At 43.1% G+C, this 13,470-nt stretch overlaps 1 protein-coding gene across 2 annotated transcripts in view; it reads right to left on the bottom strand.

Annotated features, from left to right (window-relative positions):
• The window catches only part of NRK (Nik related kinase), a 275,460-nt gene that overhangs the window by 213,434 nt on the left and 48,556 nt on the right, over nt 1–13,470 (bottom strand). For both annotated transcript variants that reach the window (XM_083159430.1, XM_083159431.1), the window contains exon 3: nt 1,487–1,543. In XM_083159430.1, the coding sequence (XP_083015556.1) occupies nt 1,487–1,543 (57 nt within the window). The remainder of the gene's footprint in view (nt 1–1,486; nt 1,544–13,470) is intronic.

Raw genomic sequence — 13,470 nt, 5'->3', positions numbered from 1 at the left:
TGAAGGAAAAGGATGTGGTACTGTAGGCTGTGACAGGAGCTGCACAGTGTTACAGGAAGTTATCTGTGTGCTATCGCTGGAAGCAGATAAACTCAAAGCCACCAGGAAAGTAAATATTTCCTAAGATATTTTCTTCTGATGAAGTATTCACAATAAAAAGTGCCTGAGAAAGATGTCAAAAAGACTGAGAAATCGAATCATGTTACGTGCCCTGATACCTATCCTTATAGACACCATTGCTTATTTTTATACTAGGTAATCTAACAGTACCTGTTTTATGCTTTCCATCTTCAGCCTCAATTGCATCAGTGTCTGCGGCAATGCCTATTTCATGTGATCAGAAGTGACACAATTGTTTTCTGCTGCTGTGGACTGATGCACACCTTGTAAACTAGTTTAGTACTTGAGGGCACCTAACAGAATGCTTTGAACAACAGAGTGTCACTCAGCTTTCTCCGCCATGCACAGATATGCCTAATGGACCGCTCCAAACTGCAAATTACATCTGACCTTAAACCCTTTGCTCCTTTTACTGTGTCTGTTATTTCTGCAGAGTCTAAGAACAATGTGCAGAATACAGTATTTAAAACCAGTGTTCTGTATGATTTTAGCTGTTTCGCTGCGTAATGTAATGAGGTATTTACGGTAATTTTACTGCTACTATATTTATGTGGAAATTCACAGTAAAACCATAGCAGTAAACTCCATTTCAGCTTTCATCTGTTAGACTTGTTTACATACTGGAGCAGTGCAGGGCAAATGCTATTTACATATGGTTAGTTTAAGTAGTAGATCTGCTTAACTCAATGGGAATCTCTGCAATGGTTCAACCGATTGTATCATATGCAGTGTCATATTTTAACTAGGAACCGCAGAGAAAAGAGAGAGCGAGGGAGAGAGCGCATGGAGCACATGGATAGTCACTGCTAGGGATGGTCATCTGTGCAGTTGCCATTGATGGTTGCCATTGATGGAGATACTGCAACCAGCCATTGATAGTAATAAACTATGTAATGGATGACCATCGATAGTTTTACTTATTGATGGTCATCCATTTTCTTTGACTGACTGGTCTGTGGGCTAATCAGAATGTGGGGATGGAGCTTCAGGGTGCTGGGGGAGGAGCTATGCTCAGTGTTCCAACACTTTGGAAAAAAACAGCAAAACATCAGTTTTGCTGTGCCATCGATGGAGGGAAACCAAAGTATTCAACATAAACCATCAATGATTTTGAATCATCGATGGTCGATGGTAATCCCTAGTCACTGCAGCCCTATCAGGCTCCTAGGATTATTATTAATTTGTGCACTTTTATAAGCTTGCTTTTTAGAACCTGATCCAGCTAATTGAAAATAAAGAGGTCACTGCAGATATTGAACATAACTATTTATGTGTCCTATTACTACAGTCCAATGGGGGACACTTTAAAAAAATACTGATTGTGAAGGATTTCCTCACATCAAAAAATAGAAATCTGATCACTTACCTCTGTCACATTCATCAGCTTAATTGCTGCTAGTTGGCCTGTTTTAACGTGCCGACCCTGCAGAGATAATAAGACAAAACTTTGATTAGGAAACTCAATGTTACAAACTAATTAATAGAATATAGTTTGTTGTTAGCACCAGCTAACACTTTTATTCTAAATTTATAGATCTACAACTTGGAGAAACAAGTTGTAAATTTGTAATCTAGCAGCACTTGTTTATTTAATTGGAAAACAATTTAACAATTCTTTTTTTGTGTTTTTTTGTATTATTGTTCCATAGTTATGGTAGAAATGTGTTGAAAGCAAAAGGCATACGAGATATTATTCCCTATTTATTAACTTTCTGCTTGAATGTGATTTCTGTCGACTGTTTAAGTGTAGCTTTTTTCATAAATCTCTTGCCTTTATTGCATTGAGGTTTGTCATAAATGAGACTTTAGGAGCCTCATTAAAAATCACAAGCACACCACAAAAGGAACAATCAGTTAATTAAGTTTCAGTAGCTAAAAGAACAGTGAGGAACCTGATTCCCACTAATGAATGCTGTTCAGTGGCACAGCTGTGTGTTTCGTCATTATGTGCTATATTTCATATAAATTATGGTTAGTACATGTTATCTAGACACTGTTGAAGGCCATTGTCTGGTATTTCAGGTCTTGAGCAGATATTATGGCTGATGGCACAGGTCTATGGTTGGACAGAAATCCTCATACAGTGGGCCTGATTCTGGTTCACTTGCAAAAGCAAATTCTCTCACTAATGGACAAAACTATATGCACTGCAGGTGGGGCAGATGTAACGTGCAGAGTGATACACCTTTCAGACATACAACCTGGGAATTACCCGGCGTCATTGCCCAAAGCAACCAATCAGCTTCTTAGTGGAATTTCAGACTGTACTAAATAACCGAAGCTGATCTCATCATTTTATTTCTATCCAAGGCTTGATAATTTGACCCTGATGCTGTGTACACACAATGAGATTTGCACTATCAATTTCACATTATAGTCAAAATCGCTAGCATGTTAGTGTAAATTGTACTGTGATTTGCCGCACCCGATCGCAATTCGATCCCAAAGCGCGGCCTTGCTGCATCAGAATTGACAGTTAAAATAGACAGTCTATTGCTATAATGTCATGATCATAGACGTGCGCACGGGGGGTGCCGGGGCTGCACAGGCACCTCCTAATAACCGGCACCCCCGCACGATTGCAGCACCTCCTTGACTGGCAGCAGCAGTCCGTGTGATGATGCGGCTGGCTGCTATGCTGACCAGTCAGTGCAGCACGGCCGCGTATTTCAGTCCCCACTGCTGCCCTCTGCTCCCACCCATGTACAGCAGCCTCCTTCATGTACGTGCACGGCCCCCGTTGATTGGTGTCCCGCTGTTGTTATTGTGCAGGAACTCAACAGTAGCAGGACACCAATCATTGGGGACCGTGCACGGACATGTGCATTCCTTTCTCATTAAAGACTGCTAGAGCTCTGCCGCGCCAGCTCCCCCTGACCCGCTGTATAAATTGAAGCAGCGAACGCAGAGCAGCAGCAGGTGCTGTGCTGGGGTCCTGATAGGGCAGGCTGCGCTAGCGCCAGACAGGACGGCGCTGCAACTGCCCCATCAATTTGCCCGCGAGTAATCTCAGCGAGCGCCTGGAGGGACGTACATCCCGCCCATAGTCACCCCATACCCGCCACAACAACGCAGCATAGCAGAGAGTGAAGGCAGGCAGCTGTCAGTCATCGGTGCTGCTCAGTGCTCACAGTGACAGAGTCCACAGTATGGCCACTATTTGAAATGACCTAACCGCAGGTAACAAAAGGGGGAGGGAGAGGGGATATTACATGTTCTGCCTTTAACTTAAAACACTTTTGTGCCTGCTTCCTCCATCACACCTGAATATCCCTGCTATTCCTGTGACAGCCTGCCCCCTTCTCCCACCTGCGCATTCCTACCGACCCCTTCCCCCAGCAAGTGACAACCTGCTTCCTCCCTCTCACCTGTATGTGCCTGCCACCCCCACCCCGTGACAGCCTCTATCCAAGCAGCACATACCTGCTAAACCCCCCCAGTAAGTAATAGCCTGCACCCCCCCATGTGTGTGCCTGCCCTTCCCTTCAAGTCACAGCATGCCTTCCTTGTTTCACCTGCATATGCCCGCCGATCCCCCCCCACAAGTCTGATTACTTCACTCTCGCTTGTCAGCATGCCTGCGCCACCCCAGCAACAGCCTGCCCTTTCTCCTCCCACTCTTGATCTGACACCCCTTCTCCCTAATTCCTTCTCTCTCCCCCTTATCCCCCTTTATCTTTTAATCCCTGACATCCTGTCTCTCAGTCCCTCATTTTCCAGAAAACCTCACTCTCTTTACCCCTAATGGGCATCACGGCGTGGGGCATAATGTGTAATGAGCATCACAGTGTGCAGTGTAATGGGCATCACAGTGTGCGCCGTAATGGGCATAACGGTTTGGGGCATAAAGTGTAATGGGCATCACAGTGTGGGGTGTAATGTGTAAGGAGCATCATGGTGTGGGGTATAATGAGCATCACGGTGTGGGGCATAATGTGTAATGGCCATTATGGCATGTGGTATACTATGTAATGGGTGTGTGATGTGTAATAGGCATTATAGTGTAAATTTTTGGTGCGCACCGTCAGCGCACACTGTACCTATTGTCCATGTTTTACAAAAATGTGTCAAGCCCTGGCATAATGTGTAATGGGTATTATGTGGAATGACCATTACAGTATCTAGTATGTGTGGGGGGAATGATTCATTCTGAAGTGCATTTACATAAATAAGTCACCTTCTATTTAGTTTGCATTGATGCCCAAAAGATGTTGATTGACACGCCCAGTAGGTGGTGATTGACACGCCCAGTGGGCGGTGATGGGCATGCCCAGTAGGTGGTGATGGACATGTCACATGCCCCTCCAATGGTGCACCCCCTAAAAAAATGGGCTGCGCACGCCTATGGTCATGATGACGGCCATGCTGCACAATGCAGCATGGCCCCCACCCCATGCGCCATCCTTCCCTCCCTGCCAGCTGATGCCGGCACCCCATCCGGTCCCAACGGCCATCGATATCTTATCGGCCCATATGTACACACCTTTAGACTGATAAATTAAAGGGTTTGCAGCCAGCAGGTGATCTAAAGGGACACAATATGATCATATTACAGAAATATAACATTGTCTGCAAATGTCCTTATGTTTGGAAAAGGAATGTACCATTCTCTTATTTAGTACATAAAATGAGAAAAGTACATTAATAGGAAAGGTATTCTAGAAATATGCTGAACTGTACCTGAGCACAGTGGTGAAGTCCCCCCTAGGCACATGAGGCACGTGCCTAGGGGCAGCACTTGTTTGGGGGCATTACTCCAGTAACAGCTAAATATTTCAACAGTACTGGACCATATGCCTCCTTACATAGAGTATAAACTGGTAGGACATCTACATATTTGCACTGTAATCTGTCCTATGGCACTTAGTAAATACAGTATGAATACATAATAAAAAATTTAATAGTTAATGGCTCTTTATCATTCTGTTAAATTGGCTATTATCAAATTAGGGCTTATAACCAATCAAAATAAAAAATACAATTAGGCAGGGGGAGGGGGGTGCTTCTGTTGTGCCCTTTGCCCCTGCCTTAGCAGTGTGTCTGTGGTAAGACAAATGAGGGACTGTATATGATCTTGGGAACTTTTGGGGGCAGATAAGGTTCTGTATATAGCAGTTAGCAGGGCAGCTGTTTGGGGCATATATTTGCTGGGCACTATAGGGACTGTGTGGAGGAAGGATGGCATTTCCAGGGACTGCTTGTACTGAACTTGGATTTTTTATCAATACCAGCATCCCTCCAGTTACAGCACTGCTGTATTCAATGTATGTCTAGTAAAAGAAAAGACAAAGTTCAGCTCCAGTATTAGATTTGTGTACATATAAATGAAACAATGTATTATTGTGCAGTAATATTATATATATATATATATATATATATATATATATAGTATATATATATATATATATATAGAGGTACTTATGTATTATCTGGGCTCCCATGTTGAATGCACCCCATTTTTTCATACCCCTACTATCCAACTACTCATGGAGTTGATTTTATATAGTGTGGCGAGCACAGCAAGACCCGCGAGGGGACGCGGTCTCATAAGAAAAATGGGAGCCCAGATAATACATAAGTACCTATATATATATATATATATATATATATATATATATATATATATATATATATATATATATATATATATATATATATATATATATATATATATATATATATATATATATATATATATATACATACACACACACACACACACACACACACACACACACACACACACACACACACACACACAGTATATCTGTAGCCAATTTGGTACCCAAATTATTTACCCTATTCAACTAACATGGTGGTTAATGTGCTGTGTTCTTACAGTGTAATAATAATAACAACATGTAATAGTAAACCGTTCTCAAATACTGCACCACTCTGATCAACACTCATCTCTTTTTATTTTAAAAAGCAGAGAAATGTTTCAGTCAGGAAAAGGGTGGGATTCAAATCTTGTTTGATGCAAACAAGAGGAAGGAAAATGGTGAAAAATTCCTGTACGATTAAACATTTCGGTTGGTCTCTCTTGTGTAGAATTCCTCTCATGAGCAGCCAGATGTTTTCCCTTTGATATGTCTGCATGAAATTATTTTTATCCGTCACTGCTGCAAGGTGTCACATTTGTAGTAATTATCCCACTGCTGCATACATTATGCTGGATATACAGCTTTCCACCTTTATATAGTGCTTAGTGTAAAGATCCCCTCTATTGATCATGTCATGTGACTTCTCTATTCATCATGTCATGTGACTTCTCTATTCATCATGTCATGTGACTTATTGTATTGTATTATGCTGGATAATCTAGACCCAAGTGTGCTTGTCTGTTGGTGAATTTATATAGATTATATGAGTCAGGCCCAGGCAGGGCAGGGTTGATGCAAATTGCAAAATGTTCTTTATACAGCACTACATAAATTGGTGGTACTATATAAATTGATTATATCATATTAATTACAAGGAAACCTATAAATTAATATTTGTAAGTGGTATACAAATTAACATTTTGTTACATTTTAGTCCTTAGCTGTATAAGCCAGTGTACTTCTTGTGGCACAACATGACTAACTGGAAATCTAAGCCACACTCAGATCCGTCAATGCAGCACTCACTTTTAGCGAGACCTGAAAACTTAATTTTGCCTTCAGAATCCTGACAGGTGATAGTTATATGCACAACTGTCTACCCTCCCAAAAGCTTTGGGAGGCTCCCGATTTATAGGGTGCCTCCCCACAGTCTGGGAAGTATATGTGGCTCTCCGGGATGAGGTCATTTGTTCTATAGCATGATGGTCGACAGTCATTAGGTCGGCACCATTAAGTCTACATTGAAAAAGGTCGACATGGGTCTATGTCGACATGGGAAAAGGTCGACATGATTCTAGGTCGAAAGGTCATTAGTTCGACATGTCATTAGGACGACATGGGGTTTTTCACTGTTTTTTGAGCCAACATGTGCCGACAGGCGGTATTTCATGCCCTACCATCCACTAGGGTGTGGTGGGAGAAAATAAAATAGTGTGCTGAGTGTAGCGAGGCACCGTGCCTGAAGCATTGCAAGTGCAGCAAGCGATGTGAGGGGATATGGTGCACTTTAAACTGTGTCCATGTCGACTGTGTTGACATTCGGGTCAAAAAACTGTGAAAAACACCATGTCGAGCTAGACACTGTCGAACTAATGACATGTTGAACTAATGACCTTTCAACCTTTTCCCATGTCGACCTTTGCCCATGTCGACCTTTGCCCATGTCGACCTAATGGTGTCAACCTAATGACTGTTGACCATCATGCTGTAGACCAAATGATCCCAACCCGCTCTCCCACATCCTATCTGTTTCCCAGTGAAGCAGGCAGTGGAGGGGACGGGGCTAGACGAAAGCTCTGGCCACTACATGAGGACCCGAAAATCACAGGCTGTTTCCTGTCTTGGGGAGGGGCCCGATGACAAAACTGTCCACCCCTGTCCCCCAATGTTACCTGCTGTGTCTCCTCTCAGGTTTCTCCAAGAGGAAAACAAACAAGTGGTGTGCTAGCCTACATGCTTAGCATCATGACATTGACCATGCCAACATTCAGCATATCTACCTGGATGTTATATAGACATAACAGAATGTTCATCTAATGTCCATGAGGCTGCAACTGCTCTAGAGGCTTCTTGCAGGTCCTGGCAGTCATGTGACCAATAGTTTCAGCAGCGAGTGCTGAGCAGCTGTTCATTCATGTGAGTATGACGTATTCTGAGAATGTCAACATTTCTTTTGTCGACTTAGAGAACAGGTCGACATTCTGAGTACTTTATGTCAACATGGTGCCTGTCGACATGTAGACCCATGTCCGCATTCTAGGGTCATGTTGACCATGTGACTAAAACCCCCAAAATGGTGACTCTGTATTTAGTTTCATACTGTTAATGTACTCTTTAAACTATTGCAAAGTACCATATACTGTATATATTTTTTTATACATACTCACAGCTTTATGTTGAACAAGCGTAACTAACTACTTTGCTTTTTGGATTGAATTTGGGAACCTTGCAGTACTGTAAGTACTGTAAGTACTGTAAATCAGATCCGGATATGATTGGCTGCTGTACATGCTACATGTGAGGAAACCAGTGTTGTGATATAAAAATAAATTTTGGAAAGTCTTTCCTGTGTCTGCTGGCTCATGTTCAGTTAGGAAATTGTCTTTTCCCTAAGCAGAGTACTTCTATTCTTCTATTCTGTCTACATGTAGCTTTAGATAAATCAAGGAACTTTGAAAGCTAGTTGGTCTTGGATTATATATATATGTCTTATATTTTACTGTTTTATATATTGTTTGTAGTTGTGGTAGTAGCGGATTTACTACAAGGTAACCAAAGCAGCTGCTTAGGGCCCACTGAATCCCAGGGGGCCTTGCTGGTTCCAGGGGGCCTGCAGACAAGGCTGGCCACCAGCTCCATCGATATTGTCCAAGAGCTGGGAAGTTAAATACTCCGAGCAGGCTGTTAGTGATTAGGCAGCTATTGTGTGCCAACCGCCTTTGTCTTAAGTATAGTGCTTGAGACCAATCATGACACATGTGTACAATGTCTACAGAGAGGAGCTGAGATGTGCGCAGATAGAAACATGAGGCCTTCTAGAATACTCCTATTACAGTATATTGCATAACATCCACCTACTTCACACCCTGCACCTACTGTATGTTTTAATATTTACCTCGCAGGTCACTGCATTTGTGGCTGAGATTGCCAAAATGGCCGCAACGCATGCGTAGTACCAATTATAGTCTCCAGAACATGGTGGGCACCATGTTTCCGGAGACTTGGGCTTGCACAGTAGACTCTACAGTAGTGTGAAGCGAAGGGGGCCCACCTGGAGTCTGCACACAGGTCCCATTCTCTGTTAAAGCACTGCTGGGGTGGGGTGTTATTTTAAGTACTGTGTATAACATCTGCCTGCTCCAAACATGGCTGGGTTGGAGGCACACACTGACTGGTGATATATCAATATGCAGTTATACTTTAAGTACTACCTTGTATAGGAGTTAATTGGAAAATGGGGGTGAAAAGGTCGCACAGGGATATATAAAGTTTAAGTTTTGTTATTGGACCCACATACTGTATATTATTTTCTGAAATATTTCTTAGATGAGAGAGGGTGTGCTATCACTGGACACCAAAAGACACAAATTTACAAAAAAGAGAGAAAGGTGTGTCGCTGGGTGATGCACCTAAAGAATGATTCACTTAAAATGTATCCTTTATTAGTTATATAGTTAAAAAATGTAGCAAAGTATTAGACACACAAATCACATAACACAAAGTGAATTAAAAGGGATAATATACCCCAACTCTGTATTCTCCCCTTTCTGATCTCCCACTAATATCAGTATGGTGTTTTATTGTGTCATGCACCCACTGGTATATGTAATAATAATAATAATTGTTAGTGACAGGTGTGGGAGCAGACTCAGCTGTCAGCCTGGCTGTATATATCCAATGTAGGGATTATACCCTTATCAGTGGGTTATTGGACATTTTAATAATCCGCAAATATAACAATGGCGGGTAGCGGGTGGGTGGCAGTTCAAACCTGTGCCCAGGTGCGGTATCAGACTTCTGACATGATCTCTCACTTCACAGTCAGTTCGCCTTACCGCTACTTCCTAGGTGCACATGGTTCCTGCTGCCGCCCGCTGTATGACAGCCTGGGCTGAGGCGCATGAGATGAGCGCCAGCAGTCTCAAATCTGTCACAGGGTCAGCGTACGCTTTGCTCAGAGAGCTTTATCAGGACCAGGACCTGATGAAGCTCTCTAAGCGAAGCGTACGCTGACCCTGTCAGCATCTGTTGTGACTCCCCTATTCCCCTCCCCACATACCAATGTGTAAATATTTGTAAAACTGTAATTCAGCCTGAGCCACAGTACAACACGTACGCCAGTCTCCACTGGGCACGCGTCAGAGGTCACGGTGTGTGGCATCCACACCGAAATACACTGATCCTTGTGACAGATTTGAGACTGCTGGCGCTCATCTCATGCGCCTCAGCCCAGTCTGTCATATAGCAGGCGGCAGCAGGAACCGTGTGCACCTAGGAAGTAGCGGTAAGGCGAACTGACTGTGAAGTGAGAGATCACGTCAGAAGCCTGATACTGCACTCGGGCACAGGTTTGAACTGCGCACCCACCCGCTACCCGCCATTGTTATATTTGCGGATTATTAAAATATCCAATACCCTACTGATAAGGGTATAATCCCTACATTGGATATATACGGCCAGGCTGACATCTGAGTCTGCTCCCACACCTGTCACTAACAATTATTGTTACATATACCAGTGGGTGCATCATGACACAATAAAACACCATACTGATATTAGTGGGAGATCAGAAAGGGGAGAATACAGAGTTGGGGTATATTATCCCTTTTAAATTCACTTTGTGTTGTGTGATTTGTGTGTCTAATACTTTGCTACATTTTTAAACTATATAACTAATAAAGGTTACATTTTAAATGAATCATTCTTCAGGTGCATCACCCAGTGAGACATCTTTCTCTCTTTTTTTGTAAATTTGTATAGGAGTTACCTGCTGCAATCAGTGGGGCACTGATATGTAATCAATGCAATCAATTTCAAGATATCATTTTTAGACAGACTAGTTAATTTTATTTATTCTTACTGCATATACTGTACCAATCAGTATAAGATCATCTATTTCTATTCAGAGGTCCATAAATTGAAGACCTCCCTAACCTATCTCATGTTACGGTAAGCACTTAATATGCAGTTTTAAAATTCTTTGTAATGGATGTTTGCTAAACAGTCAGATCATTGCTATGCTCTTAGCAGCACAGATAATTTCAGGAGATGGAATGTTGATTTCATTGAAAGCAGTGACCTACTCCTTGTATAATTTTGGTTGAGAGAACAAGGCAGTGTCATGGTGTGAGATGGAGAAACGAGGGAGATGTGGAGCCAGTGCCCAGAATAGGGAGGTGAGTCTACCAGAATACTGTTTCATTTAGGTTGCGGAATTAAAAACCTTTATGAACTAAGTTCTTGCATTAAATGTGTTCTTTAACAATAGGAAAATTCATAAAGCATGCAAATAAACCTTTTTCTGTTCTATATTGGGATTGGTGTCTTAATTTCAATGCATCCAACATGCAGCTCTGGCTGTGTCTGTTGCTGTATCTTATTCTGTAACTTAATCAGTAGATAGTAATTTCTGTCTCCTTCTACTATTCTCTATTAACGCATTTCTACTATTCTCTATTAACGCATTTCATTCCCCATACGATATTTTTCAAATTGCTATCTGTCCCTAGAGGAAACCAAGGGGCTGATGTATTAAACCTTGGAGAGGGATAAGTGGAAAGAGACTAAGAACCAAAAAACAAGCTATAACAGGAGCTGATTGGTTGGTGGATAATCTCTATCCATTTCTCTCTTGAAGGCATTGTACATCTTCCCGCAAGTCACCCAGTTATGAATCAAAGCTGGTGGGGGCAATAAAGGTTTGGGGCCCCCACTAGCAAAATTGCTGCCAAAGCCCCCCCCCCCCCCCCCCCCCTGCCCCCCGCATACACATATGTGTCTCACTGGAGCACCATGTGCCATGCATTGCATGTGTGGGCCCCTAATATGTGGGGGCCCTGGGATAGCCGCCCCTATCTCCTTAATTCAGTCATGCAGCCAGTAAGTATTTACAATTAAAGGGGAACATCTACTTTAATGGCGTATGCGCAGTACATACCTCCTGTACTGTGCATGCAGTCAGATTCTATGGGCTGCTTCGGCAACAGCCCATAGACGTGAAATAACAGTCCCAGCGCTTATACAATACAGATGACAGGCACTGGGACCGGCACGTGCGCAGTACCGATATACTGTAGGTACTGCGCTTGTACACTCTACGGATTTCGCTCGGCAGCCCATAGAGAGGCGTCTCAGAGGGAGGGAACACCTCCCAATGGGACTGCCTTGATTGGCAGGTCGGACATCCAATAGGAAGTCACTGCCAGTCACAGTGAAGCCAGTGCAGTGTCACAGACTGCATCTGGCTTCACAACAGTGGCGGATTTTACCTGGGGGGGGGGCTGCAGCTATGCTGCCCATAGGTAAAAACCGCCACTGGATTGAATCGCAAGCAACATCACACCATGTATACACATCAATAGTGTAAACATTGTAAACATTTCTCTTGTGAAAATATCATTTTTTAACCAGAAAAATCTCCTTGTCCAATTATCATCATTTACATTTGAGCAGTTTATTCATAGTCCATTGACGAATCATAGGTACAGGATAAAAGGTGTCATCCATGAGAGTCACTCTCCATCCGAGGAATTGGGACAACTGCCTCAGATTCTGAAATCTTCCAGAAACTCCAGAAAAGTGGGTACATCCATTACATTACAATCTATGCCTTGCTAAGGACATATTTTAATTTGTATCATGAAATATAAATGAAGATACTGAAAAAAACACTGCTTGACAGCTGTGCTTTCCACGTGTTGTTCCTTTTTTTGTTTAACTCCAAATACATTTAAACATTGTGGTTATATTATGGGTTCCTCTTTTTATCACATGTGCTTGGACCATAGGTGCCGATTCTGTGGGTGCTCATGGGCTTGAGCACCCACGGAAATTCATGAGCACCCACTGGCCGCCCCCCGAGACCCACTGGTCGCCGTAGTACTACTACTGCAGCTGCTGAATCTGATGAATGAATCATCATACCCGCCGCGGCCACTATAACAGCACTTCCGCCCTGCCTGCAGACTAGTGCACACCCCGCGCAGCACGCACTCTTATGCGACCTTCGTCACGTCACACTCAACATGACCCACCGGGTGCCTTCGCCACCCACCCCCTCCCTCTCCTCCGTGCGCAATCACACAACACGTTGGGGCATCTGCTGCAGCAGGAGGAGGCAGCTTACCCGGTCCCCGTGAGCCGTGACCCTGTCCTCAATGGAGACTAGCAGCCTGGCAGGAGCGGGAATCTGGCTTTATGACTAATAACAGGTATTATTTTGTGGCCACACCCCTCCATCATTAAGCCACTCCCCTACAGTTTTGGCTTGAGCACCCACCAGCAAAAACATAAATCGGCACCTATGGCTTGGACAATAGTTATTATATCGGCATTGTTAATCCACAAATTACATGTTTTTATTTACTGTGAAAAATTAATTTGCTCAAGTCAAAGCACAAAGCTATGCACAGTAATACTATACTAGTGTTGTATTGTTCAACCATTCAAATCTAGGGGTCTTTACTTTGACACACTATTTTCCACATATTGTGCCCCAGTGGTTACCTCCGACCATCCCCTTCAGAGC

The sequence above is a fragment of the Crinia signifera genome, chromosome 9 (genome assembly GCF_055691185.1).
Source record: "Crinia signifera chromosome 9, ASM5569118v1, whole genome shotgun sequence".
NCBI lineage: Eukaryota > Metazoa > Chordata > Amphibia > Anura > Myobatrachidae > Crinia > Crinia signifera.
This window is presented reverse-complemented; position numbering and strand designations above follow the sequence as displayed.